Raw genomic sequence first — 26721 nt, forward strand, 5'->3', positions numbered from 1 at the left:
CGCTGATGCCGGCTGACATTCTGCAAAATGACTTTATGGATTTTGCCATTTGGCTTTTTCCATACGTTTGACGGCCATCGTATCAACAAGCTCCGTCGGGCGCCGAGGCAAGTCTTCGGATCCAACGGACGCACCCTGCTCCGAGCCATGTGCTCGTGTCACACATTTTTGACCTGACACTCATTAATAAAAGGTGATGAATCAAATTCGATTAAATTTAAATTAAATGTAATTACGTCAATTTAGATTAGATTACGTTTCATTCAATTAGGTTAGAAGACTTCTGGAATTTCAAAACGGTTTCTCAGCCTTTCACCTCCAACTTTGAACACACACAATGCGCATACACACGTGGAAGATGACGAGTTGATGTGAGCGCAAACGTGTGATGGCGCATTAATAATTCCCTTTATTTGATGACGTGCTCTGACAAAAAGTGGCAGAGTTTGGATCAAAAAGATGTCTTGGCACCCGCCCACCTGCGCCAGTCGATGGGTTGGGAAAGTCGGGCCTCAAAGTTGAAGTCACTCTGGGGAGGATGCAAAGTTTTGCCTTTGGTAAATAGCAAAAATAAGGCGAGAAAATACCAAGAGTTCAGGATTGTAAAAACGTCAAAATGGCCCCAAGCACAAGTACGTAAACAACGACTCTCCGAATCGAGCTAAATGGACGCAGGCGAAGCTACGCGGGCGTCAAAATGAGACGTTCAAGATGTGGATTGGCAGAATCCAGATCCATTCAGGGTCCCTATGTGACCTTCAAAAACGAATCCAGAAGAAGAAGTCTAGCCACGCGGCTGTCCGCACGTGAAATCATCTCCGGCGGCCTCATTTTGTCTGAGCCGTCCTTAACGAGCGCGTTAGCGATGAGCTACTTAGCGATCGGCGCCGGCTAATCAGTATTTATTGGGGGCTAACAGGCGCTAGCGGGGCTCGTCAATGAACGCCGTTAGCGCATAATTGCTAATTAATTAGCTTTGCGGGCCGGCTCAATTAGGGAAGATATGAAGGCCGGACTGAGCTGCCTGCTGCTTTTTTTTTTTAAGCTGTTATCAATTGTACTCATCACGCCTTGTCGATTTGAAAAGAAGATGGTCGAGGGCGATTATTGATTTGATTTTGAGCGAGCTCCAACTCAAAACGACAAGTTTGAGGCTTCCCGATGCTCGGCGATCCTCTCGTAAGACCTCTGTTGATTTCGGCAGTCACGGACATAGAACTATCGGGACTCTCGGAATTTGTCTGTCGATTTTTGAATGACGTCCGACTGGAGATTGCTTTACTTGTCGATTTTCAATGAGATTCGCTCTAAAAGGCTGGAGGTCTTTGTCGTCAGCACTCGGCAGTCAAAAGCGCTCGCTCATTCCCACTTTTATGACTGAAGCGATAAGCTCATTGATTTTGTGTTAAATGGCGCTTCCTCAGCGTGGCGAAATAAGCTATAAAGTCATCGGCGGCACTCAAACGCCAGCCGCCAAGGCTGCCTGCCGCTCTTCATCCGCTTTTTTTTCCCATTCCGGAACTTTCCATCAAAGTGATGCGGGGGTCCAGATTAAGGTGTTAAAAAACAACAAAAACAGAAGGTCAGCGAAATAGAGCGTAAAAGGTAAAAATGTCTCAAGGCGAGCCGAGACTTTTTTTTTTTATTTGTTTTTTTTATTTTACGACAGCTATTCCTGTTTACGTGTTGCTTCCGGTGACGTTTTGACACAAAGCGACGCGGGTGCTAAAAGTGAAAGACTACACGTAACGTCACCTGAAGGCGCAAGCAACATTTTCAACCTAAAGAAATCCTACTTTGAGATGACTTGATCACGCTGCGATGACATTTGATCAAAATATCGGTGAGATGTTTGCTACGTGTGGGGAGCCAATGTTTTTCTTTTAACTTTGCGGATTTCTTCCATGTAGCCGTTCTGCAGATTTCTATTCCGCAAGTTGGAGTTCAGTGGGACATCTGACCAGTGGTCACATGACCAGATTAGTATGACATCAGGTGACCGAGTGGACATGATTTGTGGATTGTTTATTTTGCTTGTAGCATTATATTTTGCATTGAACAGTGTCGATGTGTTGACACACGCGACAAGACCAAGCGCCGACATTTTCTTTTGAGTAGTTTTGTCTTATTTCTGTTGTTTAAATTCAGGTGTGTTCCTCCATCAAAGCATTATGGGAACAGCAAGGCTCCCCGCGAGGACTTTGGAGTGTTTTTCCGTCGATTCCCCCTTTTTTCTTTTCCTTTTTATCTTCCTGCAGTTGTCTTTGTAGGGGAGGAGGTGGCGAAAGAATTTATGCCTTTAATTAGGAAGGCGGCTCGGCCTTGGAGGGACGTTACTCGTTTCACTCGCAGGTTGGCGGGCTCGTCCGGGCGGCGGTCTGGGATGTGCTTGCCGCTTTAGTGCTTTATTGGAAAAAGGACGCGTCGTAAAAGCAAGTCGGCAACCTAACCCCGCAGAGATGATCGTCAGCGCGTCACGGTGTGGACCCGCTGTCCTCGGCTCAAAAAATTATCAAGTGGACGAAATGATTTAGTCTTTGTTCCTCGAATAAAAAATCATCAACACGAGAGTTCAAACACCTTGTCCGAGCAATCAAAGATAAACGACTAAATGAACGTGACTCGAAAACATACAAAGTCAAATCGAAATTAGCGAAACAACCAACATAGAACATGATTGTTACTTGCCAGTCACACAATGGAAATACATGTCTAATAACAGCTTGAAATAAACCGTCGATGGCGGTGTGTCTTTTGCAGTCCATGCTATACTAGCTAGCTAGCTAGCTTATTTAGCCCCATTGATCGAAGGCGCCGGTGTACGGCATGTTGTGGCATCTCGTCTATATTTGCCATTCCGACTGAAGTGGGAATCAGAGGCGCCAGGGTGCTTTCATCCCTTCAGCCCTTGACAGGCCAAAGTCAAACAGATGTCGGCATGAGAACGTGCGCGCGTACATACGTGCGAGTGCTCCACTCATCATTCGCAGGTGGAGCGGACCGGGCTGGATCGGCAGCTAACGTGATGCCGTCGTTAGCGATGTGATCAAAGCTAAAGTCGAAAGTTTTGCACTTTGTACGCTAATCGTGTAGTGCGGCAAGTTGAAAGAAGAAAAAAAGAAAGGCACAAGAGCAATACAATTCGGCAAACCGGATGAGCATTATGGGCTCATTATACATTTTTTTAGAGACAACCTCCTCAGCAGAGGTGTGCAAACCTTTGTGCTCAAGGGCCACATTTCAGTCCAACCATCTCATTTGGGGTGAAAAAGATAAAAAATCTAAATCATTTGGTAAATAATCAAAAGTCATTTAGTATCTGTCCTGCCACTGGGGTGCTCCAAGGATATTTCCAGGGGGGGTCAGTGCCCCTGCAGGCCTCCCCCTCTAGCTCCGCCAGTGATCCTTGACATATTTTACTATTGTGGACACTATAATTTGTGTGTGTGTGTGTTTGTGTGTAGCCTCGGGAGACTTCCCTCCCCACTCAGCAGTAATGAGCAACGCGGCAACATTTGGCTCATAGGCGCATAAACAATCCACTTATTAAGATGAAAGTCGCCGGCGGCTACGGCAGGCTAATTCAGACACGCGTGTACAATTGCTTGTGCATGCATGTCCGTGTGTGTTTGTGAATAAGAAGGGTGAAAGACAAAAAGAAAGCCAGAGAGGATTTGTGTCCATATTTGGCACAGTGGCAGCGGCAGCAAACAGGAAGCGACAAAGGCCACGATGATGCCGGAATGAAGAGAAGATGGCAAGACAAGGAGACAAGCTTGGATGAAGGCGGCGAGATGGTGTACAGATGATAGCAGGAAGATGAAAAAAACAGCGGCAGATGGAAATGTCTCTCTCATATGTGCACAAGTACGAGCTTGCATCGTATCAAATTGACCTCGAGTGTTCCTGACTCATTTTAGCCTCATTGGCACCTTGCTCAACACCTTGTCATCTGATGTCATGCCTCTCGTCAGCTTGCAAACACACCAAGACGAGTCCGAATGATCCGCAGCCGACGATTCTCGCAATTTGACGTGAAACTTCTGCACGCGCAACAAAGATGGCCACACTTTGAACCTGCAACAGATTATTTCTATTTACGGCAATCCCCATGGCTTTTTTTGTGTGTAAATCTGAATCTTTGTGCAAACTGTGTTTGACATGACAACTTGCGCGTAGGTGGCAGTATTAATAGAAAAAAAAGCCCAAAGAACAAACATGAAACCTTCCACAAATGCACCTCTGTTGTATTTCCGCATTCCCCTGAGGCAGCACTTGACTGGGGTTAATTGACTGCGCGTGCTTGCGTGTGTGTGCGCGCGAGCGTGTGCAATTGTGCTGGTTTTACTGGTTAAATCAAATCTTCCTTTGTGAAATGTCACACACACACACACGCATCTGCATCTGCTTGCTGAGATACGTCGTGCATTTTTATTCATTTGTTCCGTCAGAAAGTCATCAGTTGCCTTTTTTTTATTCTTGCCCGTGTGTCGCCTTCACGCGCACGCACGCAGTTCAGTGAGTCACATGATATGAGCACACACACGTGTACAAACAAGTGCAGACAGTCAGATAAATACAAATATGCCGGGAGCTATTTGCTCGCGCGCACATACACACACACGTACGTGATGAACATGCACACACATGCATGCACATAAATACGTGTACGTTGACTGGCACACGCGTTATCGACGCATGTTCGTGTGTGTTTGTGTCTGTGCACGTGTGTGCGTGCGCGTATGTGCCAGCCTGTTTCCATGGCAACGTGAGGTGAGAAAAAGGTGTGAATGAAAACTTTCCGCCGACTGCATGGCAGGCAGCACATCAACTTTATGAAATCAAAAAAAATCCTCCTTCAAAGAAGTTAAGCCAGTGAATAATAAATAAATCTCACATTCCGCTTTTGGAAAAGAAACGCTCAAAGTAATTGGAAGAAGTCGACCATTTAAATATGCAAAGTGGTTGTTCAGATGGTCAGCGCATTGTATTTGTTCATATTTGCATTGATTTTGCGCGACCTTTGTTGTGCACGCGTGTTGATGCAAAACAATAAAAGGAAAGAAGAAGGTGCCAGAACATCCCTCCTCCTCCTCCGCCTTAGCTTTGTAGAACGTGACACAGAAACATGCGGGCCGCATGAAATATGCAACAAGGTTACGGGCGAGACGCAGCAGGTGTGAAGGCGTCGCGACAAAAGCGCAATTTAGCCAAAGGGAAAGAAAAGAAGCATGAGGATGCCGCTCGACATTCTGCGCCACGTCTCCGTTTGGAGGCCCTCTTATCCGTATATGGACATGAAGCTTCATTTGCATAGAAGTCAGTGGGCATCATCAGTTTGTTTGCTTACCTAGACAAGTTGGTTCATCAAAGGTCAGTCTGTGGGTTTGTTAGTTGCTCAGTCAATCAGTTATTCCGTCCGTCGGTCAGTAAATAGGGCCAGCTCGTCATTTTTGTTTGCTTTTCAATCAGCTGGTTGAGTAGGCAGTTTGTTAGTCCTTTAGTTACTGTCAGTGAGTTAGTTCATCAGCTTTTGTTTTTATTCATGGTCGCGATGTGCGTTTGTGTGAACGTGTCATTCAGCAACACAAAAAAAAAACTCGCAGGATGGAAATGAAAGTCCTCCAGGCTCTGAATGTAGACACTCTCCAAATTACCGGGCAGTTTTCAGAGTAAACACACTTTGCCAGCACGCTTCGTTTAGCCCCCGCGCCCTAATTGGCCCCGCGGGTGAGTGGGCAAGGAGGGGTGAGGAGGCAGATGGGATCCAAATTTCCATCCACAATGCACACCTAATGAAAAGAATGTCTCAGAAAGAAAATTCCGGTGGCTCCGATGAGCTCATAGCAGCGCTGATAGCGATCTAAGCGCCTGCTGGGACTTCAAGCCTCCAAGCAAATGAATATTGAATACGATTAAGCTATTCATTAGACGCCTAATAAGACATTTTAGTGGGAAATATCTCCAAAGAGCAGTTGCACATTTCTCATTGCGATTTTTATCATTCTTGTTCTCAGGGCTGCAATTAGTTGGCAAGATGCCACATGCTGACATCCACAAATATTGACGGGAACGACGCCGTCATGCCACAGCAGCCTGACTTTTTTACTATTGCGTTGATTGTGTCATTTGAGACATCATGTGACCTTTGACTTTCACATCATGGATCTATTTGCCTCGTCTTGCTTTGTCCAACAATCTGTGTCTCGTCTCATTAACTCTGCTTGTATTCCTCGCTGCGCTTTCATTGATTTGACCGTAAAATCTTTTGTTCAACTGGCGTTTTAAGTACCTCTGGCCTCCAGAAGCTGTTTTCCGTCAGGTCGGCCGCAGTCATCTGCAATATCTCGGTGTGAAAAATGCGCCGAGTGGTTTTGGTCGCGGTGACGGAGGTGGGAGGGAGGGGAACGTCAATCACCCTGTAAAAAAAAAAAAAAAACCTAAGTGCTAAGGAGAGCAGGTTGGCAATTCGCTCGCTGCTAAATGATTAATACCTACAGTACACATGTGTACCACAAGAGGGACTGTTTAGGCCTCTTCCGAGGATGATTAAAATACTGTACATTACATATTTTTTAACAATGATGCATGCAGTTGTTTTTGACTGAGAACTGATGATATGCAACTGAGCTGTATCGACTCCTATACGAGTCAAAGGTGGGCTCATTAGCTATACCTGCAGATACTGCATACAATGCTACTTGAATGCAATACTGTTTTGTAATACACTCCTCTTCATTTCTCAACCCAGTACAAGCAGCATTGGAGTTTTACGATGTAAAATATAGATAAGCCTGTTTCATTTTGATGATTTGAACCTTACAACTACATGCGTTACGTGGCAACGAGAAACTAAAGAAATTATTCAGAAGGAAGAACTAAAGAAGGGAATAAAATTGTTATACAGTGACATCTGCTGGAAATATGGTAAAACTACATTTAAATAAACTCTATCCAAACTATTTGTTTTATCACTCTATAAATTGTAAAATATTCACATTAACATATTGTAATACTCATTGAATTTTTAATTCCCCTTTCCCAAAAAGTCTATCAGGAAAATATATTGTTTTTAACCGATCCGTCTAGCTAAAGAGGCTTTGGCCAATCATGTGTTGCCACACTTGAAATTGACCAATCACAAGTAGGGATGCTTTTGTGTCATTCACAAACGTCAAATAGCGGCACCGTAGATTTCTACAAGTACTGGACGGGTGCGATTTGCTAAATATCGAAGTTCCATGTGTTGTGAAATCAGCGTCGAAATGTTGCTCCCTCACTCCAGCATGGCCGCTCCGTTTACTAAGTCGCACGGCATGAGAGGACACGGGATGCAGTGATGCAACTTGACCGACAGAATTGTTTTGTGAATTAATATTAGTGTATGTTGCTGCCAAACGCGGAGGACGTAGCAGTTTATGAACACAACATACTTTAGTTCGCCATGTTTCGCCAGACAAAGACGGTGCTCGCGAAACTTCAAAATGTTCGGTAAGTCAGCTAGCATGAGCATTGGCTACCTAGGCTACATCGTCGTATGTTGTGATGAACAGTGACAGTGGGGACTATTTAGCTTGGTGGAATCGTGATCGAGGTTTTAAAATAATGATTGTTAGTTTGAACACACAATTGAAAAGTGGATATTTGTGGACATTTGGTAAGGCCTGTCAATTATCGTGGAGGGATAATGTAATTACAGACAGTCCCCGAAGGAAACATTAGATTATTATAATCGATGAATAGGTTTAAGTAAACGATTAGGGACATCGGGAAGAATAATTTATGCTTGAAGAGAAAACTGATATTTTATTTTATGTTTTAAAGTCAGCACAAGATTGAATTTAAGGACACTTTTTGTGAGCGTGAAAACTAGAACCATTCTAGGTCACTACAGTTAGCTTCGGTGTAATGTGGAGCATATTTGAGGCCAGTGTGAAATATTCTGCATATGGTTTGTTTGAGAATCTACTCAAGTTTATCTTAACTTTTTCCCCTTAAACTAGTTTAAAGGGCTTGCATCTGTCATGGAGACGGAGGAGTACTGCAGCAGCAGCAGCAGCAGCAGCAGGAGAGAAGGCTCATCAATACACAGCAGGCCAACAAATTCATGGATTTACAGTTAAAGAGGTACGATGCTTCCTTTATTTGGTAAAATATATCAATCGCTGAGGGAAAAAAAATTCAAACATGACATTTGCCTGCGAGGACAGGCATACACAACCAGGATAAAATGTTAGTGTATTTTTGCTGCAGGTTGTGGCAGTCCCCGAGTTGTTCCTCACGGCCATCAAGTTGACTCACGACAGAACAGGAGCTCAGTACCTGCATGCTGCCAGGGATGACCCCAACAATCTATTCAGGTTGATAAAAAAGACACTACCAAAAATATCACGTGTTGCTATGCCATGTTGGTCTTTCTGCATTTTCAGCGTGCAGTTTCGGACCACCCCCATGGACAGCACGGGGGTCCCTCACATCCTGGAGCACACGGTGCTGTGCGGGTCCCAAAAGTATCCGTGCAGAGACCCTTTTTTCAAAATGCTCAACAGGTCACTGTGCACCTTCATGAACGCCTTCACAGGTATATGCCGCCCTGATCATTAATTTTATTGATATCAGATTTTTCGCTGATCATTACAATCATGTCAGTTGCATGCAGAGAGCGCCTTCTTTTTTATTATTTTCTTTTTAAGTTTTTGAACCCAACCATTAAAGTGACTGCTGTCTCCTTGCCCACAGCCAGCGACTACACCATGTATCCATTCTCCACGCAGAACGCAAAAGACTTCCAGAATCTTCTGTCAGTCTACCTGGACGCCGTGTTCTTCCCGTGCTTACGGGAGCAGGACTTCTGGTGAGCGTTTACGTCTCGTAGTGATTGTTTTTTTTTTTTCTGTACTCTCTGCTGTGGCGTCACAAGCGACAACTTTCCAGGCAGGAGGGCTGGAGGCTGGAGAACGAAGACCCTGCCGACGCCAGCTCGCCTCTTGTCTTCAAAGGTGTGGTCTTCAATGAGATGAAAGGAGCCTTTGTGAGTCCATATCCCCTTTCCTAACCTGAAATGGAAACCACCTGAGTGAAGTTGGCCCTTTTTTTCTGCTTGTTGGCAGTCAGACAACGAGCGCCTGTACGCTCAGCACCTCCAGAACAAACTTTATCCGGACCACACGTACTCTGTGGTATCCGGCGGAGAGCCGCTGGCCATCCCTGACCTCACCTGGGAGCAGCTCAAGGATTTCCACGCCACGCACTACCACCCCAGCAATGCCATGTGACACACTTTTTCCGCTCAGTTTTTTTTTTTTTGTCCCACATGGCCTCCTAATTTGAGTCTCCAAACTTCTGTCCTGGATCTCTCCCGCTTCCGCGTCCACTGGTTCAGGTTCTTCACGTACGGCGACCTTCCTCTGGAGCAACACCTGAAGCAGATTGAGCAGGAGGCGCTCTCCAAATTTGAACGTATCCAGACCAACACCCGCGTCCCGTCTCAGCCGCCCTGGGCCAGTCCGGTGAGCTCACCAAATAGTCTCGAGGATGCCGAATGTGAAGGATGAGATGGAAGGTCTGTTTCTCGCGCCGTCCAGAGAGAAGAGCGCGTGACGTGCAGTCCCGACGCGATGGCTCCCGACGCCGCGCGACAGAGCACGCTGTGTGTCAGCTACAAGCTGGGAGAGTACGACCGCAAATCTTGCTTTTTGAAGTGAGCGTCGCGCCCGTTGCCGTGACATTGAGATGCGGCCGTTTTGCTCCACAGCATCACCGACACCTTCGAAGCCTTCACCCTCAGCCTGCTGTCTGCTCTGATGACGTCTGGTCCCAACGCTCCGTTCTACAAAGCTCTCATCGAACCCAAAATCGGAACGGACTTCTCCTCGGTGGTCGGGTGAGACGAGCAGGAGGAGAGCAAAGTCTGCAAGGGAAGTTCCAGTTTCCGTGCGGTGACACGGCGCTGTTGTTTTGGCCCGGGCAGATACGACGGCAGCACCAAGGAGGCGTCCTTCAGCATCGGCCTGCAGGGCATCGCCGAGTGCGACGCCGACAAAGTCAAGAACATCATCCGCCAAACCGTCGACAGCATTATCGAGTAAGTGGAAACGAGGGGGGGCGCGCCCGTGGGAACTTACTCGTCTTTTGTCGCCCTTCTGCCATTTCCGCCCCTCATCAGGAGCGGCTTTGAGGACGAGAGGATCGAGGCGCTCCTGCACAAGACGGAGATCCAAATAAAGCACCAGTCCAGCAACTTTGGCCTCTCTTTGGCCTCGGTGAGCGTGCGCCGACCAACCCCAATGCCTCCGAGGCGGCCGGGTTTGTTTTTGTTAATCTGGAGCTGATTGCTGGTGCAGTATATCGCGTCTTCCTGGAACCACGACGGCGACCCAGTGGAGCTCCTACAGATCAACAATAGCATCCGCGAATTTCGACGAGCCCTGCAGGAGAACCCGCGTTTCCTCCAGGACAAAGTCCAGCACTACTTGAAGGTTGGTGTGAGGGCAAGTGAGAATTTCAGGCAGGGTTGTCTTCAATGCCTTCAATGAAAATTCAAAGTCAATGCATTCTTTTAGCTCCTTGCGTTTCTTTGCGTCATCCAGGAGAACAGCCACAGACTCACGCTCTCCATGAGTCCCGACGACTCCTACCTGGACAAGCAGGTCTCGGCCGAGGAGCGCAAACTCCGGGAGAAGATCGCCGCGCTGTCTGATAGCGACAAGAAGGACATTTATGAGAAAGGTGCTGACAATCGCTCACAAAAAGGATTCTTCTTCATCGCGGTGTTCGAGACAAGTCCTCTTTGTTTGTCAGGTCTTCGGCTACTGGCAGCTCAAAGCGAGACGCAGGACGCTTCATGCCTGCCCACGCTCAAAGTGTCGGACATCGCACCCACCCTTGCCGCCACGCCTCTGCACATGACCAAAGCGGGTACGGCGCCGCGTGGAAGGCTCTCTTTCGTGACCATCAAATTAATTTTTTTCTGTGCTGATGCCCAGGCGGTGTTCCGCTTCAGCTGTGTGAGCAGCCCACCAACGGCTTGGTGTACTTCCGGGCCATGTGCAGCCTCAACACGCTGCCAGAGGACCTGAAGCTTTATGTGCCGCTCTTCTGCAGCGTCATCACCAAGTCAGTTGGCGTCACACCAGCCGCTCACTCAATTTAGCCACCATTTATTTGCCCTTCATTTTTGGGTGTGTTCAGGATGGGCTGTGGCTCTCTGGACTACCGGCAGCAAGCTCAGCAGATGGAGCTGAAGACAGGCGACATGTCCGTGTCCCCTCAGGTCATCCCCGACTGCGCCCACATGGACGTGTTTGAGCAGGTTGGCTCGGACTCGCTCGACCCCAAATTAGGCCATTGCCGTCTCATCCCCACTGTCTGTCAGGGAGTCCTCTTGTCCTCCTCCTGTTTGGAGAGGAACCTCGCCGACATGTTGCAGCTGTGGGCGGAGATCTTCAACAGCCCTCGCTTTGACGACCCGGAGCGCTTGCGGGTGCTGGTGATGATGTCCGCGCAAGAGCTGGCCAACGGGATCTCCTACGCCGGCCACGTCTACGCCATGACGCGGGCCGGACACCTTCTGACGCCAGCCGGAGAACTCCTCGAAACCTTTGACGGGATGGACCAGGTAGCCCAATTGGAGAATGTCCTTAACTGTGGTTGTTTCATTTGAAGCAGTGCCAGCAAAAAATGTTCTCCGTTCACTGTTGTGATCCTCAGGTGAGGTTCATGAAGAGGATAGCCGAGATGTCGGACCTGACCCCGGTCCTCCGCATGCTGCCCAGGATCAAGAAGCACCTTCTCAACCCTGAAAATATGAGGTGCCGCTCATTGTCCGGCATTCATAGTCTGAGGTGGGTGGCAAACCTAATGCGGACGTCGCTACAGGTGTGCCGTCAACGCCACACCCCAGGGGGCGTCCGAGTCAGTGCTCCACCTGGAGAACTTCATGACGGACGTGGCCGGCAAGAGGAAGCGCTTCAAAGCCGTGCGACCAAACGTCATCCAGGTAAGAGAGTGAGTGGACCGCTTCGTGGGTGGAAAGAGCCTGAGGTCAGGCTAATGTTCTTTTTTTTCTCCACTAGAGGCCGCTAGATGTCAACAACATCTCTGGAGCCTGCAAGACGCTTGTGGCTGTAGGTCTTTGTTTTCATTTGCTCATCCTTTTCTGTCTTTTGGGAAAATTCAGCCCCAGAATTCCGTAGGCGTGTTTCCAGCGAATCCTTAATTGGCCTCACTTTCTTTTCAAGGATTCGAATTTCCAGCCTTGTCACATGAAGACTTTCTTCCAGCTGCCATTTCCTGTCAACTTTGTCAGCGAGTCCATCCGCACTGTCCCCTACAGCCACAAAGACTATGCCAGGTTTTGTGGAGAATTTCTTTGACTATTCTGACAATGTTGGCATTATGTGGGGAATGACTGGAGCAACTTTCTTTCTGTCGCCAGCCTCTGCGTGTTGGCAAGGATGATGACGGCCAAGTTTCTCCACGGTGAGATCCGAGAGAAGGGTGGAGCCTACGGGGGTGGAGCCAAAATGGCTGGAGGCGGCCTCTTCTCGTTTTACTCTTACAGGTGCCGAGTTGATTCGTTCGCTTGAATGCTGCCAGTCAAATCTTAGACAAGTAAACCAATTTTAATTTTCCTTCTTTGTGGCGTTTCAAAGGGATCCAAACTCGGTCCAGACGTTGTCCGCCTTCGGCAAGGGTGTCGACTGGGCCAAGTCAGGCAAGTTCAGCCAGCAGGACATCGACGAAGCCAAACTGTCCATCTTCTCCGCCGTCGACTCGCCTGTGGCACCCTCCAGCAAAGGTAACCGATGGCAACAGCCCCATTTTGAAGCCACGGGAGGCGAGCTAAAGGCTGCCGAGCGAGTCGAGCACTTGACTTGATGTTTTTGTTTTGGATGCAGGGATGTCCGTATTCCTGAGCGGAATCACAGACGAAATGAAGCAGCGGCACCGCGAACGACTATTTGACGTCACCCGGGGAAACCTGCTGGACGTAGCTGAGAGGTTTGAGCTCAAGCCTTACTTCTCAAACTTGCCATTCATTCGTTTTGGCCTCCCAAAATAAACAAAACATTCAGCTCCTTTATTTTTTAAGAGTAGCAGTACGTAACGAAAAAACTGATGGAATCGTAATATGAAATGCAAATAATTTAATAGAAATTCAATTCAAAGAAAAATAATTCAAAGAAAAATTCAATTGAAATAAAAATAAATAAATAAAAATTCAAGTAAAAAAAAAATGTCACAGAATTTGATGGATTACGACATGTTTGCTGCAGGTACCTAAGCGTCGGGAGCAAGACGTACGGCGTTTCCATCTTGGGCCCAGAGAACGACGCCATCAAGAAAGATCCGTCCTGGGTGGTCAAATAAACCACAAAGTCACAAAGTATGCCAAACCATCCTGTACATATTGAAGTAACGAGACAAAGGATAATGTTATCATGTTGGAATAGAAAATTGCAAACCATCCCGGTGGCTGAAGTGACGTATTTCTGAAATGGGATGTTTGTCGCTAGACAGCGAGGCTGAACAAAGTTGCAGAGGAAACACGTTTGAGGTAATATTGATGTAACCAGACAATTAATGTTATCATGTTGGAATAAAAAATTGCAAACTAGCTCGGTGGAAAAGGGGAAGTGTTTCTGAAATGTCAGAAAGTGTGCAGTCATCACTTAAAAGTAGGCATAAATTTGGGAACCCCAACAGAAAACTTGCATCAATATGTAGTAGATTCTCCTTTTGCAGAAATAACTTCTAAACGCTTCCAATGATTGAAGGTATTTTGACCATTGTTCTTTGGAAAACACCCTTTAGGGTCAGAGTATCTCGGCCAATTGGTTCAAAAGTTGTGGCCAACGTAGAAAAGAGTGCAGTACCACATGTCCCCAGCAGAAGGCGTAGTTGCTGTATGATTCAGGTTAGTATTGTGTTTGGATTTTGGTATGTTCAAGGTAAATTTGGTTAAATTAAGACTTCACAAGACGGTACATCGTGCAAAAGTATTTTCTGGTCGTCACGGAAACCACTCGAGACAATCCCTTAATTGCGGCGTAATAATAGTCGCCTGCACAAACACACACTGAGGCAGTGCCGCTCTCTTAGCCACAAAACAACTTTATTCACGCCACAACAAAAACACAAAATGTACAAAAAGGACAATTGGGGCACTTGTGTTTCTAAAAAGGTGTTAAATCATCTTTCAAAATAATGATCATTTGTTATGTGTGATAACTAATAATCGACTGGTTTTGGTTGTGCTTTGATAGACAAATAATTTATTCTTGGTATGATTTCAAGCAACGATATGTAACAAATTAACATAAAAATGGTCGAGACACTACGCCTGCTCGTGTAACATGTAGAATAGCTTGACCATTCAACCATATTGACAATTTCTATTAATGATGGTGGAGCAGCCAGGACAAACTGATTTGTTAGCTTTAGCATCAGTTCTATTGTAAAGAATTGCATATTGCCTGTCAACAAAGACCACAATAATCCCACCGATGTTACAAAAGAGATGCGCTTCGTTGGCATTTAACATTGTGAATTTATCATCATGTCTGTCAACGATTGTGCTTTATTGGCGACTAGTTGAGCTCATTTTGCCAAGAAATAATCCTTGTTTGTATTCATTGAAGTCACATATGGAAAGAGTGAACCCCAAAAGGAAGAGCTTAAAAATCAACGGGATACTACACTGGCCTGGGCTATAGCATTACTGTTGTCATGACAACTCATTGACTGCCTTAAGGTGATGTTTGAGGACAAGAGTGATGGTTGTGGACACAAGTACACAAATACATTTTTGTTAGAAAATAAACACGCTTTGTTAGCACTTTGTTAGCAATTTTAGCTTATCTTTCGCTTTTGAGAAATAGAATTGTCATTCCCACGGCCACCCGGAGCATCTTTAGCTACCGATAATGTCTGTCCCCTCATGTTCTTCGCGATGACCTTTGGACGAGACACACTTTTGTGTCGACATTTAATTACAATTTATCACTACTGGCATCTTCAGCGAGAATTGCATTACTGTTCACATGGCAAACTTCTGGTGTTTAATCTTTGTTTGTGACAATGAGTAATTAGAATTTAGCAACCGGCTTAGCATTTCCTCTCACGTCCTTGTCAAGTAGCAACATTCTTGGCTTTTGGATTAAATTGGTTGAATTGAAACAGCAGGGGAAGCCCCGGGCCACAAAAATTATCGCCAATTCTTTCCTAAATGCTGTTTTACACGTCTTCAAATGTAGTCATACAAGCTACCGCAAAAACGGTGCATTGAGGGTGCCATTCCCGGGAAGCGCTTTTCTTGCCAATCCTGGCTTTTCAATAGTCCGCAGCTGAATGGCGATCCCGGTAGGGGGGCGGGGGGGGGACATCGCAAAGGCTTGAGCAAGCGGACGCAGTCACGACAGTTTGTCGGGTTGCGGCGGAGGCGAGAAACAAATGGGAGCAGCTTTGGCATACTCTTACTCTCCCTTGTGGCAGTAAATGTCCTTGAGCGCCTTCAGTTCCTCAATCAGTGTCTTATTTTGGTTCTCCAACACGGCCACGCGGTTTTCCAGACACTTGACGTACTCCTTCTTTTTCCGCCGGCATTCTCGCGCAGCCTCCCTGCCCAAAAGACAAAAAATTGAAGGATGCACGATCCCGAACAGCTCAGGCCGGTGGCCAGTCAAGGCGCCGCCTACCTGTTCTTCATGAGCCGGACCTCTCTCTTGCGGGTGACTTCCTCGGTGTGGTGCAACAGTGGGCCGTGCGTGGCGCCCGGTGCCGCCGCCAGTACGATGCTGTGGGCTAGGCCTGAGGTGGGCGAGCGCAACTGGCAGGCGGGGATGTCTCCCGTGGCGGCTGTGGTAGAAGATGCATGTCAGATTATCACCTTCTGGGTGTTGTCTTCTCACAAATCGTTGCTTGTAAGCTAATGCTAACTCCAAAGAGGACTATGGAACTTCCCCATTTACTAATCACTGAGAAGCCTAGTCCCCGTTATATATCTCGTTTATTCTGGTTTTGTAGTTGGGCAAAAGATATTTGGCGCCATCTTGTGGCGTTGTAGGAATTATAGGCTTGATGTTTTTTCATCAGCATTTCAAAATGAAAGTCCGCTTTGGTTTTTCTGTGCACTTAGTTGTTATATTTGCTTTATGATCTCATTCTGGACAGCAAAAGAGGAATTGAATGACTTCAACTGCTTTTGCTAAGTGCTAGCAAACGCTAATATTAAACTTGTGTTGTAATATTGTTGCTCTCCTTGGATCAACTTTGATACAATATGTCAGTAAAAAGACATTCCTATCATAAATCGAAATTCTAAAATCTCAACTTCGGAAGGATGAGTCAGCATCGGGCACACAGTGATAAAAGGGGGGCGTGGTGACGTCACTTCATGCGTCTTTCTCTAGCCCCCCCCCCCCCTCTTCCCTTTTGTTCCAGGAAGTTACGATGACGTCAAAGTAGCACTTTCTTCTCCATCCCCTCCCCTCCCTCCACAACGTGTTGCTCACTCTCAGATGGACACAACTTTTTCGTCACAAAACACGACTAAGTGAGTGTGTGCGTGGAAATGTCTGCGTGTCCATTTATGTGCACACGCTCATAATTTGGTTTAAATCCACAATTAAGCGAAACAAACTTTCGCGACGGTATCCCGGTGGTGGAACGCACTTGTACAGGCGGCTCGTATGCGCATGCGCGAGCTAGAACCGGAAGACGACGACAACGAAGGCAAAGAAACCCAAGAAACCCCTTCAAAAAAAAAGAAAGAAAAGAAAGCGAAATAAGTAAACGCACGAGAGACCAAAAGAATGGACAGACGAACTAGTGAAAAAAACACAAAAGTTCTCCGCACCTGACTCGGTCTCATCTCCGGTAACAGCCATTGTTGTACCCCAGTGAGCCAGAACCGAAAAAGAGGAAAAATACAGCTGCTAAAGCAAAGCGCCTTCGTTTCCTCCCTGGCCGGCTGAATTCGTAAAGGCGCTCCGGCGCTCTCGCTTCCTTGACAGTCTTGCGTCGTCTCTGGCCGCTCGTCAACTTTCTGCCGGATTACAATTACCGACATTTGCGTCACGGTGACGTCACCGCGCCCGCTGAAGTCAGTGAAGACGCACTGACTAGTAGTCCCTCCCACTCCAGAGTAACGCCTCCCACTCCAGAGTAACGATGTCAAGGGAGAAGATGTTATTTTTAGAAGCAGTGACGCAACTACAAGGGAGCGAAAAACAAGAGGCCTTTCTTATTGGCTGCTTCTGGAGAGGTAGGCGGGGCCATCGGCCAAAGAGTCATAAGGCTTGTGCCAAGTCCAGGAAGACGGGCGAATTTTACCCAACTTTTATTCACAAAAAAATATTTCTATTTTGTTTTTTTCAGCCATCGTAGTGCAGTTTAAACCCATGGGTTGAAACCCTAATTTAAAACCCTCACCCTGTCTTGAAACCATAATCCAACCACTTTAGTTTGAAACATTAACGTTTGCAAAAAAATGTCAAATAAAAGTACCTATAAACTCATGATTTTGGCTTGAAACCCTCATTTGAAACCTTGATCTTTGCCTACCCCTTGTGATTTGAAACCCACACATTTGCTTGAAATCATACTTTGAACCCTACTTTGAAGCGCTAACCCTGATTTGCACCCCTATTCTAATCCTTAGCCCTAATTTGAAATACTAACAAAATCAACCCAGATTTAAGAGCAAAATTTTAAACCCGAACCACTGTTGAAACCCCAAACCCTGGCGTGGAATCCCTAACCTTAGAAGCCTACTTTCAAATCCTGACTGCAAACCTTACTTTGAAACCATACCTTGTATGATCATCTGTCCTGTTCGGATGTAGAACTGGTGGGCGCCGCCTGGTGAGGCGGCGGCAGCGCTCTGCGAGATGGCGGCTGTGGAAATGGAACCTCAAAATTATTAGCTACCAGGATGTCATGACCTCAATTGTGACTAGCTTGACTAGTTTGTGCTTGTAAGCATTTTGATAGTGTGTGTGTGTTTATGCTGTAAAAAAAAAAAAAACGTTTGTAAAATAGTTGCGTGGGGTTTGCGGGCGGCAAATTGTTCAGTCACATGCGAGAGCGTCTCTGTAGAGCAGAGGAGTCAAACTTATTTTTGTCACCGGCTACTCTGTAGATACGGTTTCCCTTAGACGGCCGTTATGAATGTTTAATCGTCGCATCATATTGTCACATTTTACACAAACATAAGATAGATTACTAGCTTCCAAATCAGAATGCAGTTTTTTCAATTATTTTTCAAGTTACTCTTAAAAAAAATGTTAAAAAAATGTTCTTTATTACACAAGACAAATTTTGGAACAGATTTTAGCAAGGATCATTTAAGTTGACAGTTTTGCTTTCAGGGGCCACATAACGTGATCTGGTTGACTTTCAACATCCATTGTATTGACTGTTACAGTTGTGTGGTTGCACTAAGCGTCTTCGCTCACCATATTGACCCAATCTCGCCTGGCAGCTTGTGGGCGTCGAAGAAGTCGAGTCACACTCGTCCTCTCTCACATCCTCGTCTATTTCGGAAGCCTCTTGCGAGTGCCAGGATAGCTCATTGTGGATTTCCCTGCAAGGGGGTACAAAGCGCAAACCCATCGTGAGGTTCCACGCAAACGCCCCTTAGCGTGTGCAGTTAGCGCATTAGAATGTTGACTTACCGGTCAGCAGGCTGCACGGAAGTCGTATTCCGTCTCCTGGGCGAGTTGCCATCGGACTCGTTGCCTTCCCGCTTGCCCGACGCCTGAACGTGACCATGACGCGACAAGTCTGGTTTGAAACCCTACCCCCATTTGAAACCCCAACTTTTGTTTGCAACCCCACCCTAGGTTTGTAACCTGCTTGAAACCCCAAGTTTGAAAATCAAATCTTTGTTTGCAACCATACCCCAGGCTTGAAAACCATCTTTGAAAGCTTTGTATAAAACCCTAACAATGGTTTGAAACCCTACCCTTAGCTTGAAACACTTGTTTGCTATCTCTGGAGCCCTGCGCAGTGTTGTCAGTGTGGTTTGTGGCATTTGTTATGCGAGGCGGCCCCCCATCTTGCCCACAGAGAGCATCCAGCTCCCATGAGCACACCTCAAAATCAAGATCAAAATTCACGCCGTATTAAGTCCAAAGCCAAAAAAGTGGTACGGCATTTACTTTTGAAGGAGACGTTCCGTCCAGGTGCTCTTCTTCGTCTGTCGTTGAGTCGTTGGCACTGTCGTCCATCATCCCTTGCCTCTGATCAGAGGGAAAACAAAACAACGCTCATTTTGAACAAGGTTTCAATAGAGGGAAACAGATCCAAACTCGTCTTGCAATTTCACACTGGAGACAAAAATGAAAACAATTTCACATTGTTTGGTAGTGATTGCAGATTGATTCATTTTCAAACAAAAACATTATTTAAAAAAATACCGTTTATATATATTTTTTACAAACTCAAAAAAATGGAAAGATCCAAATTGGGGAAGATTTTCAGCAAACAAGCAAATTTGTGGCGCTGTACTGCAGATATGCATGGGTTGAAGGATGATGACTGTTAACTTTGACACAGGAAGTGACAACCGTTTAACACTGATGAGGATGCAACTGGTGAGTAACAAACACTTTTGGTCAATTGAAATACAAAAAATCAGAGTACTAAGAGTCAAGCAATCCATTTCAGCACCAAGCCCTGTCTTGAAACCCTACCCTGCTTTGAAATCAAAACTCAAATTCGAAACCGTAACCAAACCAATGTTTACGTTCTAGTGCAAAGTTTTGGGGCCTTTTATTTTGAAGATCCCTTTTCTGGCATGGCTGCTTTGACGTCACGGCGTTTAACTTGACATGAATTTGCGCTCTCTGCCGACTCATCACCAAACTGTTCAAATGTAACTCGAGTGGACTTTTCACGTGAGATCTTATGATTTTTTGATCAGTCAACGGATTGATTTACGACTTACCCAAACTTTGACGCCGTGCTCGTCGTCACTGGTGACGAAGTGTGACCTCGCTCGCGTCGATCCACGTCAGCGACGACAAGTCGTATGACGACGACCAGAAGAGGCGCTTTGGGACAAAGAGTGCTTCTTGATGAGAAACGAGCGAGAGCTAACACCGCCGCTACTTCCGGGTTCACCATTCAAAGCCAAAATCAGGCTTTAAAGTCAACAAGTTTCTGGCGATTAGTCAGCAATACACGTTAAGCCTCTTTGAATGAAAATCTCATTGAAATTTGGCTCGAAACCTTACTTTGAGCCATATACCTGGTTTGATACCCTACTTTGGTTCGTGTAGTGTGTGGTCAATAGATTTACAACTGCCCGAAGAAGCTAATAACAGTGATCATGTGTTTACTGTCACACATTGTACTCAGGAATGCCACACACTACAGCTCCCAAACTCTGACTTGAAATACACTGTCTTGAAAACTACTTTTAAACGCTGTCTTACAACCCTAATTGGAAACCTAACCTCTGGCTTGAAATTCAACTTTGAAACCCTGGCTTGAAAGCCGAAGCTTGACTTCAAATAAAATCCGACTTTATTTTTACAATCAAACTACCAACCACCAAACCACCAACCTTGGCTTGAAACCCTACTTCTGAACTGCGTCTCAAAACCCTAATTAGATACGTGAATGCTGGCTCCAAGCCTAACATTGTCTTGAAACCCTACGTAACCTGTAACACTAACTCTGGCTTGAAACCTAAATGTAAAATCCCAACCTTGCCTTGAAAACTTACTTTGACACCTTAAAGTTGGCTTTTACTCTGTTTTAAAACCCAAATTACAAACCTAAACCCTGGTTCGTGGCAAGAACCCCTCTAACCTTGGCTTGAAATCTTACATTGAAACCCCAAACTTTGTTTGATATCTTACTTTGACTACCTAATCCTGGTTATCTGGGGATATCAAGAGAATTCATCGTTAAGTCAAAGTCAAAGTCAGCTTTATTGTCAATCCCTTCATATGTCAAGACACACAAAGAAACCGAAATTAATTGCGGTAATACACATTTCGCAGAAAAAAAACACTTTGTAATTTTACAACGAATCAAGCGGGAGTCCCATTTTAGGCGTTGAGCCGTAAGACACGTTACCAAAGTAACACGCCAGAGACCGTTGCTGTCATCCACCTCTAGGGGGCGCAACTGACTAGTGTATTTGAGTACAGTTAAGTCACCAATGACTGTACTTGCATGCATACGCACGTAAATCCTCAAACTACCTTAACGTTTTCCAGGATTTCACAACAATCATTTAGAAGACTTTGCAGGATTTATTCGAATAGAGAGGCCGAATGTGAAATGTAAAAATGTTCCTGCAAAAATGGGAAGAAAACATTTATTCCGCATTCTCTTTGCACCATTTGATTGGAGTTCACATTTGTTAGCTTTTTGTCTTTGATGCAATGAAATAAAAATTCATCCTAATTTTAACAAATCGATGTGTCTTTGTGTTGGGACAATAGGTTTAAAAGCACACAGCGTTCAGGCTCATGGTCTTTGTTTTAAATCAAAGACTGCAGGCGTTCTCAAAATTCCAGACTCCAAGTACCGCGTGATCTACACTTTAAATGGCTTGACGACTCTTGCATCATTTGTATAATTGTTGCATATTAGTAGTACGGCATTATTGGTCACCTTGCATTGTGTCGTGACTTAGAATGTTAATTAGCGTAATTACCGCAATTATTGTGTCATGTCGGAAACGTGTATTTTGTTGTAGAGGAGTAGCACTATTGTTTTGTGTTGCTTTTTAAACACGATTGATACAGAGCATGCAACATTGATCAAAGTGGTGAACTACGACATGAAATTCAAATAAATGAAGCAACATTTTATTTTTAAAGCATCACAAATCTTATTTTTGTATCATAACTTAAATCACACGGATTATTCATAAGCAATTCAATTGAGCACCTGTTCTCTTTGTTCGTTTAATAAATTGTCCTCCTAAAACACATGAATTAATTGTAACTGAGCACATTTGAATTCGGGAATGAGAAACGGGAGATTCCCTGAGTTTATTGAATGCACCACCGGCAGCCGGGCGGGCACGCGCTGGGAGGCGTCGCGAGCGAGCGCGGGAAGGAAAGAAGGAGAAGAGAGGGAGAAGAGATATCGCGAGCTCCTCTAAACAGGTGGTCCCAAAAAGAGCGAAAGACAGACGGCAAGCAGGCAAACATGTCGTCCGACTGGGGGAGAAGCGAAAAGTCACTTTAGCAGAAGTACCACCGAACGAAGCGAACCAAGAGAGACCCCCCCGCCCCGCAGCCGTCCACCTCCCCATGCCGCTTGTGGACTTGTTGCGATTCTTCTCGCCTGGCTTGGGAGCATCGAGCGAGCGCCGAAGGAGACCATGAAAGTGACTGTGTGCTTCGGACGGACACGCGTGGTCGTGCCGTGCGGGGACGGCAACATTCACGTGTACGCGCTCGTCCAACAGGCCGTCATGAGGTACAAAAAGGCCATAGCCAAGGTAAGCCAAGCCGTCGGTGGTGGTGGTGGTGGCGTTGTCGTCTTGCTCTTGTTTTTAGCATGTTAGCATACCCGGCTAGTGAGCCTACTTGTTGCTGCTAGCTTTCGGGACGCGGAGTTTGGGGAGTGGGGGGGAGCTACGTGTGCGCACACAACATGGCGCAATCCGATTGTCTCTGCTGAGTAAGTTTGCACAGCGCACGCTCATTGTGATTTATGTGTTTTATTAAAGTGATTATGCTATTGATTATTCCATCCGTGGAGGTCGAATGAACCCTCCAATTGACCCGAGATGCGAATGCTTGTTTGTCTATGTGTGCCCTGCGTTTGGCTGGCGACCAGTTCAGGGTGTACCCCGCCTACCGCCCAAAGACTGCTGGGATAGGCTCCGGCACACACTCGCAAATCCTTGTGAGGAAAAGCAGCTGATTGATCACTGGGGGAATGAATGAATCAATGCTTAGGTAATCCCTGCTTAAGTTTTTTAAAATGTTTTGTACCCAGTCGGGAATCTCCAGTGAATGAGAGCAATTTGTGAGTAGGTTCTTGAAGATGCTCGTTGATTGAGATGTTCGCAGTGTCAACAAAAACAAACTTTTGGAACATCCTGCTGCTGATCATTGTCATTCAAATTATTCTTCAAAAGATTGCAATGTGATTTGAGATGCTGACTCACTAGCTCCAAATGACAACGTTGGGTCGGACCAATGAATCATTTTTAATAGCTTTCCTTGCGGTGAATCAAGTCGTAAAAGTATGACTCAATTCAGTAAAATGTCTCTATATAATCATCAGGAAGTGGCGGAAAAAGTGATCAAATCATAACCGACGAGCTCACAATGATGTTTACCCAAAACAGTGACTTGTAAATCTCCAAATATCCACTCGCTACTTCTGTTTGCTCGCCGAACAGCCAGCCAACTACTTATTTGCTAATTTACCACAACAATCCCCTTTCATGACATTTTAAGCCACACTTGTCAACTTTCTTTTGCCAACAAAAGAAAATAATGGTTGGCCAGTTAATAAAGCAAATCTGTGCTAACCGCTAAGCTAACATAAAGTGCATTGGTTAGCTTCAAAGAATGAGAAAAGTGCATCTACCTGATTGCGACCTCCATGGATTGAAAATGCTGTCGAAAACGGGAGGATGAATCAAATTAACTTGTCCTTAAATCGGGTTTTATTTCAAAGTGTCATCAAATTCCACACAACCTGTTCAGACGCTTTTGTCCTATCGTCACATCTTATCAGATCAACCCGTGTTTATGCAGCCATTGTTACTTTTTCTTCTCTTTGATCCAGAGGAAACTTTTACTATCGGATTTTGCCTGGAGGGCACAATTGTTTATCTTGTACCGTATGATCATCATGACATATGATCTCTCTGCGTCACGGGCATAAATAACACAATCCCAGACAAGCCCAAGAGCAAACCTTGTTTTGGATAATTTATATATATAAATAAATATTTGTGGCGGCTCGGTGGAGCACTGGGTAGCACGTCCGCCTCACAGTTAGGAGGGTGCGGGTTCGATTCCACCTCCGGCCCTCCCTGTGTGGAGTTTGCATGTTCTCCCCGGGCCCGCGTGGGTTTTCTCCGGGCACTCCGGTTTCCTCCCACATCCCAAAAACATGCTTGGTAGGCCGATTGAAGACTCCAAATTGTCCCTAGGTATGAGTGCGAGTGCAAATGGTTGTTTGTCTCTGTGTGCCCTGCGATTGGCTGGCGACCGGTTCAGGGTGTCCCCCGCCTACTGCTCCAGCACACCCGCGACCCCCGTGGGGATTAAGCGGTACAGAAAATGGATGGATGGATAAATTGACAAAAATGGAACAAACAAAAATGCTTTCATTTTTAGGCCATATGACCTCACCCAGCCTGACCTAACCTTTCATGTTTGTTTGTTTTTGCAAGATTGTTGTATTTCCTTCAGAAGTCTTTGTCTCAAAATTTTTTTGGTGCGTAGTGGCTGGCACAGTGACTTCCCCTACCATTACAGACGAATGCTTCATGGGAAAAAAAAGGAAAAACACGCCGCTCGCTTTGACATCCACAGAAGTCCTCTCATACCTGAGCAATGAGATGGACGAGGGGAAAAAGCTTGGCGCTTCCAGTTGCTGTCAAATTGGACTCTCCGATGGAAAAATGCTGCCAAAGCTGAGCGCGCAGTCGTCGCTTTTCGACGGTCGTTCAGACTACCGAAGCCAGCGAAGCCGCAACGGCGTATCAGGTGTCGCAATAGTTAATTCAGCTCTCGCCGCACAGACGTCTGCTCTTCGGTCGATGCCAGATGATGAAAAAAAAAAGACTTGGTTTACATAGCGCCCTCTAGTGTTCAGAGAGACACCACATAACTGAAATTCATTGCTAGAGCAGGCTGCTTGCTTCATTTAAGTGAAATGTGTGTTTGATAAAGCCACAGTTCAAAGATGTCGGCGTCTGTTGTGACATTTTGGAAGGCAAGATGACATTTAAAGTTTTTCATCTCGAGACACTTGCGCGGCGGCTCGCGCAAATTGTTGTCTGATCCACCGCTGGAGATGAAAACCGGCTCCTCGCATGGACTTGTCGCGTTCCAATGACATTCCGGTCCATTTGCTTGTCACCGGCCAGAGGTTGCTGTGGCCAGAAGCGGCACGGGATTAAGAGCTTCCCGTCAATGTTGATGCCGCTCGGGTAGCGGAAAACCATGTCGGATCTCGAAAGCCGAGCGTTAATTGGACACGTGACCTGATGTGGTTTATTGGCAATCTGTTTTTCACTTTTTTGTTGAGCATATCTTGGGTAAATGTTTGTGGGATTTGGCATGTCACCTTGTTGTGACCTTTGAACTTGGCTTTTATGCTTCAACCTGTGAGAACCTCTGAAAGCAAAGGACCAAAATGGTGAAATATTGCGGCCAAGCAGAGTAACGCTGACTCCACGTACAGCATCTCGCCTTCGCATTCCAAAAGTGGGTCGGCGTCAGCCCCACTTCTTCTCCATGACACGCCTGCACCGTGCCCTCACACCAAGTCGCCTTTTGTGCGTCAGAGCCTGAGGCTCGTGAGGGGCGGCTTGACCTGAGATGAGCAGTGTTGTGAAAGGGCTCAATTGCGGACACTCGGTGCAGACAAACGTGCAGAAGCGCATATTGACTTGGAGTCAGACGCGTGCACCGTGTTGTCAAAATCTGCACGAGTGTTTTGGAAACAAGGCCGCACATAACAACACAACGTGTTGTGTAACACGCAATCAGAGCACAGAAGTCGACGACCTGACCAAAATGTTTGGAAAGGCCAGACGCTCTTAGCAGGACTCAAATGAACCCGTTTGAACAACGCTCCGAGTCCGGGCAGATATTGGTGCTCCCTCTGAGCGTAGCTTTAGACAGATTGAGTGACTTCCTGTTGGGTTCTTGAGACTTCTCAACTGAATCATCATCTGAAACTACTTGGACCGGTGAGCTACTCGTCACGTTCTCATACGAATATCGAGTCGGCCAGAGGAGGAGGAGGGTGAAGACGGTGCGAAGCAGATGAGTAATGAAGTTGAAGGCTGCTGTGCCAGAGGGGCCCGCCCGTAATGGGCAGGCTGTCCAAGGAAGCGCCGAGCTCTATTTTTAGCCCACAAAGCCTCATCATCCTAAGTAGATACTCATCATTAATCGACGGCCACAAATCAGACCCCCTACCACCTCCCGTGTGTCTTTTTCAAAAACGGGTACACGTGACTGCTGCGCTTTGATTTTTTTTCTTTTGTCCCAGCGACCCGACACATGCGTCATGTGGATGCCGGCAATTAGCAACCGGGCCCTAAAACGGACGCACAGCTCGCTCACCAAATTTTTGTAAGGACAAAAAGGAGCTCCGCATTGAGCTGGAGACTGCTACGTACGTCTTAGCTTGGTAGCAAATAACTTGAAGTGTGCAAAATGTTTTGCGAACAAATGATTTTAATTGGAGGTGCTGTTTGGAGCCCCAAAAGATGAGAATGATTGTGCTCTTGTCCCAAGATTGATGGAACTGATTGGCAGATAGCTTGAAACTAGTTTTGAGCACCTTTGGCAAAAACAAAGCTCTATGAGAAGAAATATCGCGACGTAGAGAGACGAAAATGACGCGAGTCATCATGGTGTGTGTGCCCCCCCAACTCTATTTTGGGAACAAGCGGATTATTTGCTAGTGGCTGGCAACATTTGGTGAATGGCCGCAGGTCGCAGCGTGGGATTATTTCGTGGAAAAGACTCAGAGCTCTGGCGTTTAACG

General features: G+C 46.1%; 3 protein-coding genes across 17 annotated transcripts in view; 2 read left to right on the plus strand and 1 right to left on the minus strand.

Moving 5' to 3' along the window:
- The first annotated feature begins 7262 nt into the window (after positions 1-7262).
- Positions 7263-13631, plus strand: pitrm1 (pitrilysin metallopeptidase 1). Of its 2 annotated transcripts, XM_037275686.1 has the most exons (26): positions 7263-7491; positions 8004-8127; positions 8254-8360; positions 8430-8581; positions 8740-8854; positions 8935-9031; positions 9111-9271; positions 9383-9509; positions 9585-9673; positions 9755-9883; positions 9971-10084; positions 10166-10262; positions 10344-10478; positions 10590-10728; positions 10801-10917; positions 10986-11115; positions 11191-11311; positions 11375-11617; positions 11710-11810; positions 11878-11998; positions 12075-12125; positions 12240-12352; positions 12437-12562; positions 12654-12799; positions 12900-13002; positions 13278-13631. In XM_037275686.1, the coding sequence occupies exons 1-26, from the start codon at positions 7445-7447 to the stop codon at positions 13369-13371; spliced, it is 3099 nt and encodes a 1032-aa protein (XP_037131581.1). In that variant the 5' UTR covers positions 7263-7444; the 3' UTR covers positions 13372-13631. The 2 variants fall into 2 exon arrangements, with proteins under 2 accessions (XP_037131581.1, XP_037131580.1); XM_037275685.1 differs by having other exon boundaries at positions 11191-11617.
- A 464-nt stretch (positions 13632-14095) lies between these two features.
- Positions 14096-20069, minus strand: crema (cAMP responsive element modulator a). Of its 2 annotated transcripts, XM_037275687.1 has the most exons (8): positions 19952-20069; positions 19164-19244; positions 18678-18760; positions 18459-18586; positions 17815-17898; positions 15699-15858; positions 15385-15621; positions 14096-14975 (listed from the first exon to the last, which is right to left on the minus strand). In XM_037275687.1, exons 2-7 carry the CDS (start codon positions 19233-19235, stop codon positions 15477-15479), a joined length of 672 nt encoding a protein of 223 aa, XP_037131582.1. In that variant the 5' UTR covers positions 19236-19244; positions 19952-20069; the 3' UTR covers positions 14096-14975; positions 15385-15476. The 2 variants fall into 2 exon arrangements, with proteins under 2 accessions (XP_037131582.1, XP_037131583.1); XM_037275688.1 differs by lacking the exons at positions 17815-17898; positions 18459-18586; positions 18678-18760; positions 19164-19244; positions 19952-20069 and adding an exon at positions 16859-17117.
- A 1968-nt stretch (positions 20070-22037) lies between these two features.
- Positions 22038-26721, plus strand: part of LOC119136874 (partitioning defective 3 homolog) — a 47880-nt gene continuing 43196 nt past the window's right edge. For 4 of the 13 annotated variants that reach the window (XM_037275672.1, XM_037275674.1, XM_037275673.1 and 1 more), the window contains exon 1: positions 22038-22471. In XM_037275672.1, coding sequence (XP_037131567.1) covers positions 22352-22471 — 120 coding nt within the window. In that variant the 5' untranslated portion in view covers positions 22038-22351. The remainder of the gene's footprint in view (positions 22472-26721) is intronic. The other 9 variants (XR_005100820.1, XM_037275678.1, XM_037275675.1 and 6 more) reach the window with 3 other exon arrangements.

Source organism: Syngnathus acus, chromosome 17 (assembly GCF_901709675.1).
Source record: "Syngnathus acus chromosome 17, fSynAcu1.2, whole genome shotgun sequence".
NCBI lineage: Eukaryota > Metazoa > Chordata > Actinopteri > Syngnathiformes > Syngnathidae > Syngnathus > Syngnathus acus.

What these genes read in the sequence shown, in the direction of transcription:
- crema (XM_037275687.1), bottom strand. Translation starts at nt 19,235, where the DNA reads ATGATGGACGACAGTGCCAACGACTCAACGACAGACGAAGAAGAGCAC. An exon ending in GGCGAGATTGGGTCAATATG is followed by an intron (nt 17,899 to 18,458) that starts GTGAGCGAAGAC and finishes CCATTTCCACAG; the next exon opens with CCGCCATCTCGCAGAGCGCT. An exon ending in GTCCGGCTCATGAAGAACAG is followed by an intron (nt 15,622 to 15,698) that starts GTAGGCGGCGCC and finishes TCTTTTGGGCAG; the next exon opens with GGAGGCTGCGCGAGAATGCC.
- pitrm1 (XM_037275685.1), top strand. Translation starts at nt 7,445, where the DNA reads ATGTTTCGCCAGACAAAGACGGTGCTCGCGAAACTTCAAAATGTTCG. An exon ending in GTCAGCTACAAGCTGGGAGA is followed by an intron (nt 9,674 to 9,754) that starts GTACGACCGCAA and finishes TTTGCTCCACAG; the next exon opens with CATCACCGACACCTTCGAAG. An exon ending in TTCTGCAGCGTCATCACCAA is followed by an intron (nt 11,116 to 11,190) that starts GTCAGTTGGCGT and finishes GGGTGTGTTCAG; the next exon opens with GATGGGCTGTGGCTCTCTGG.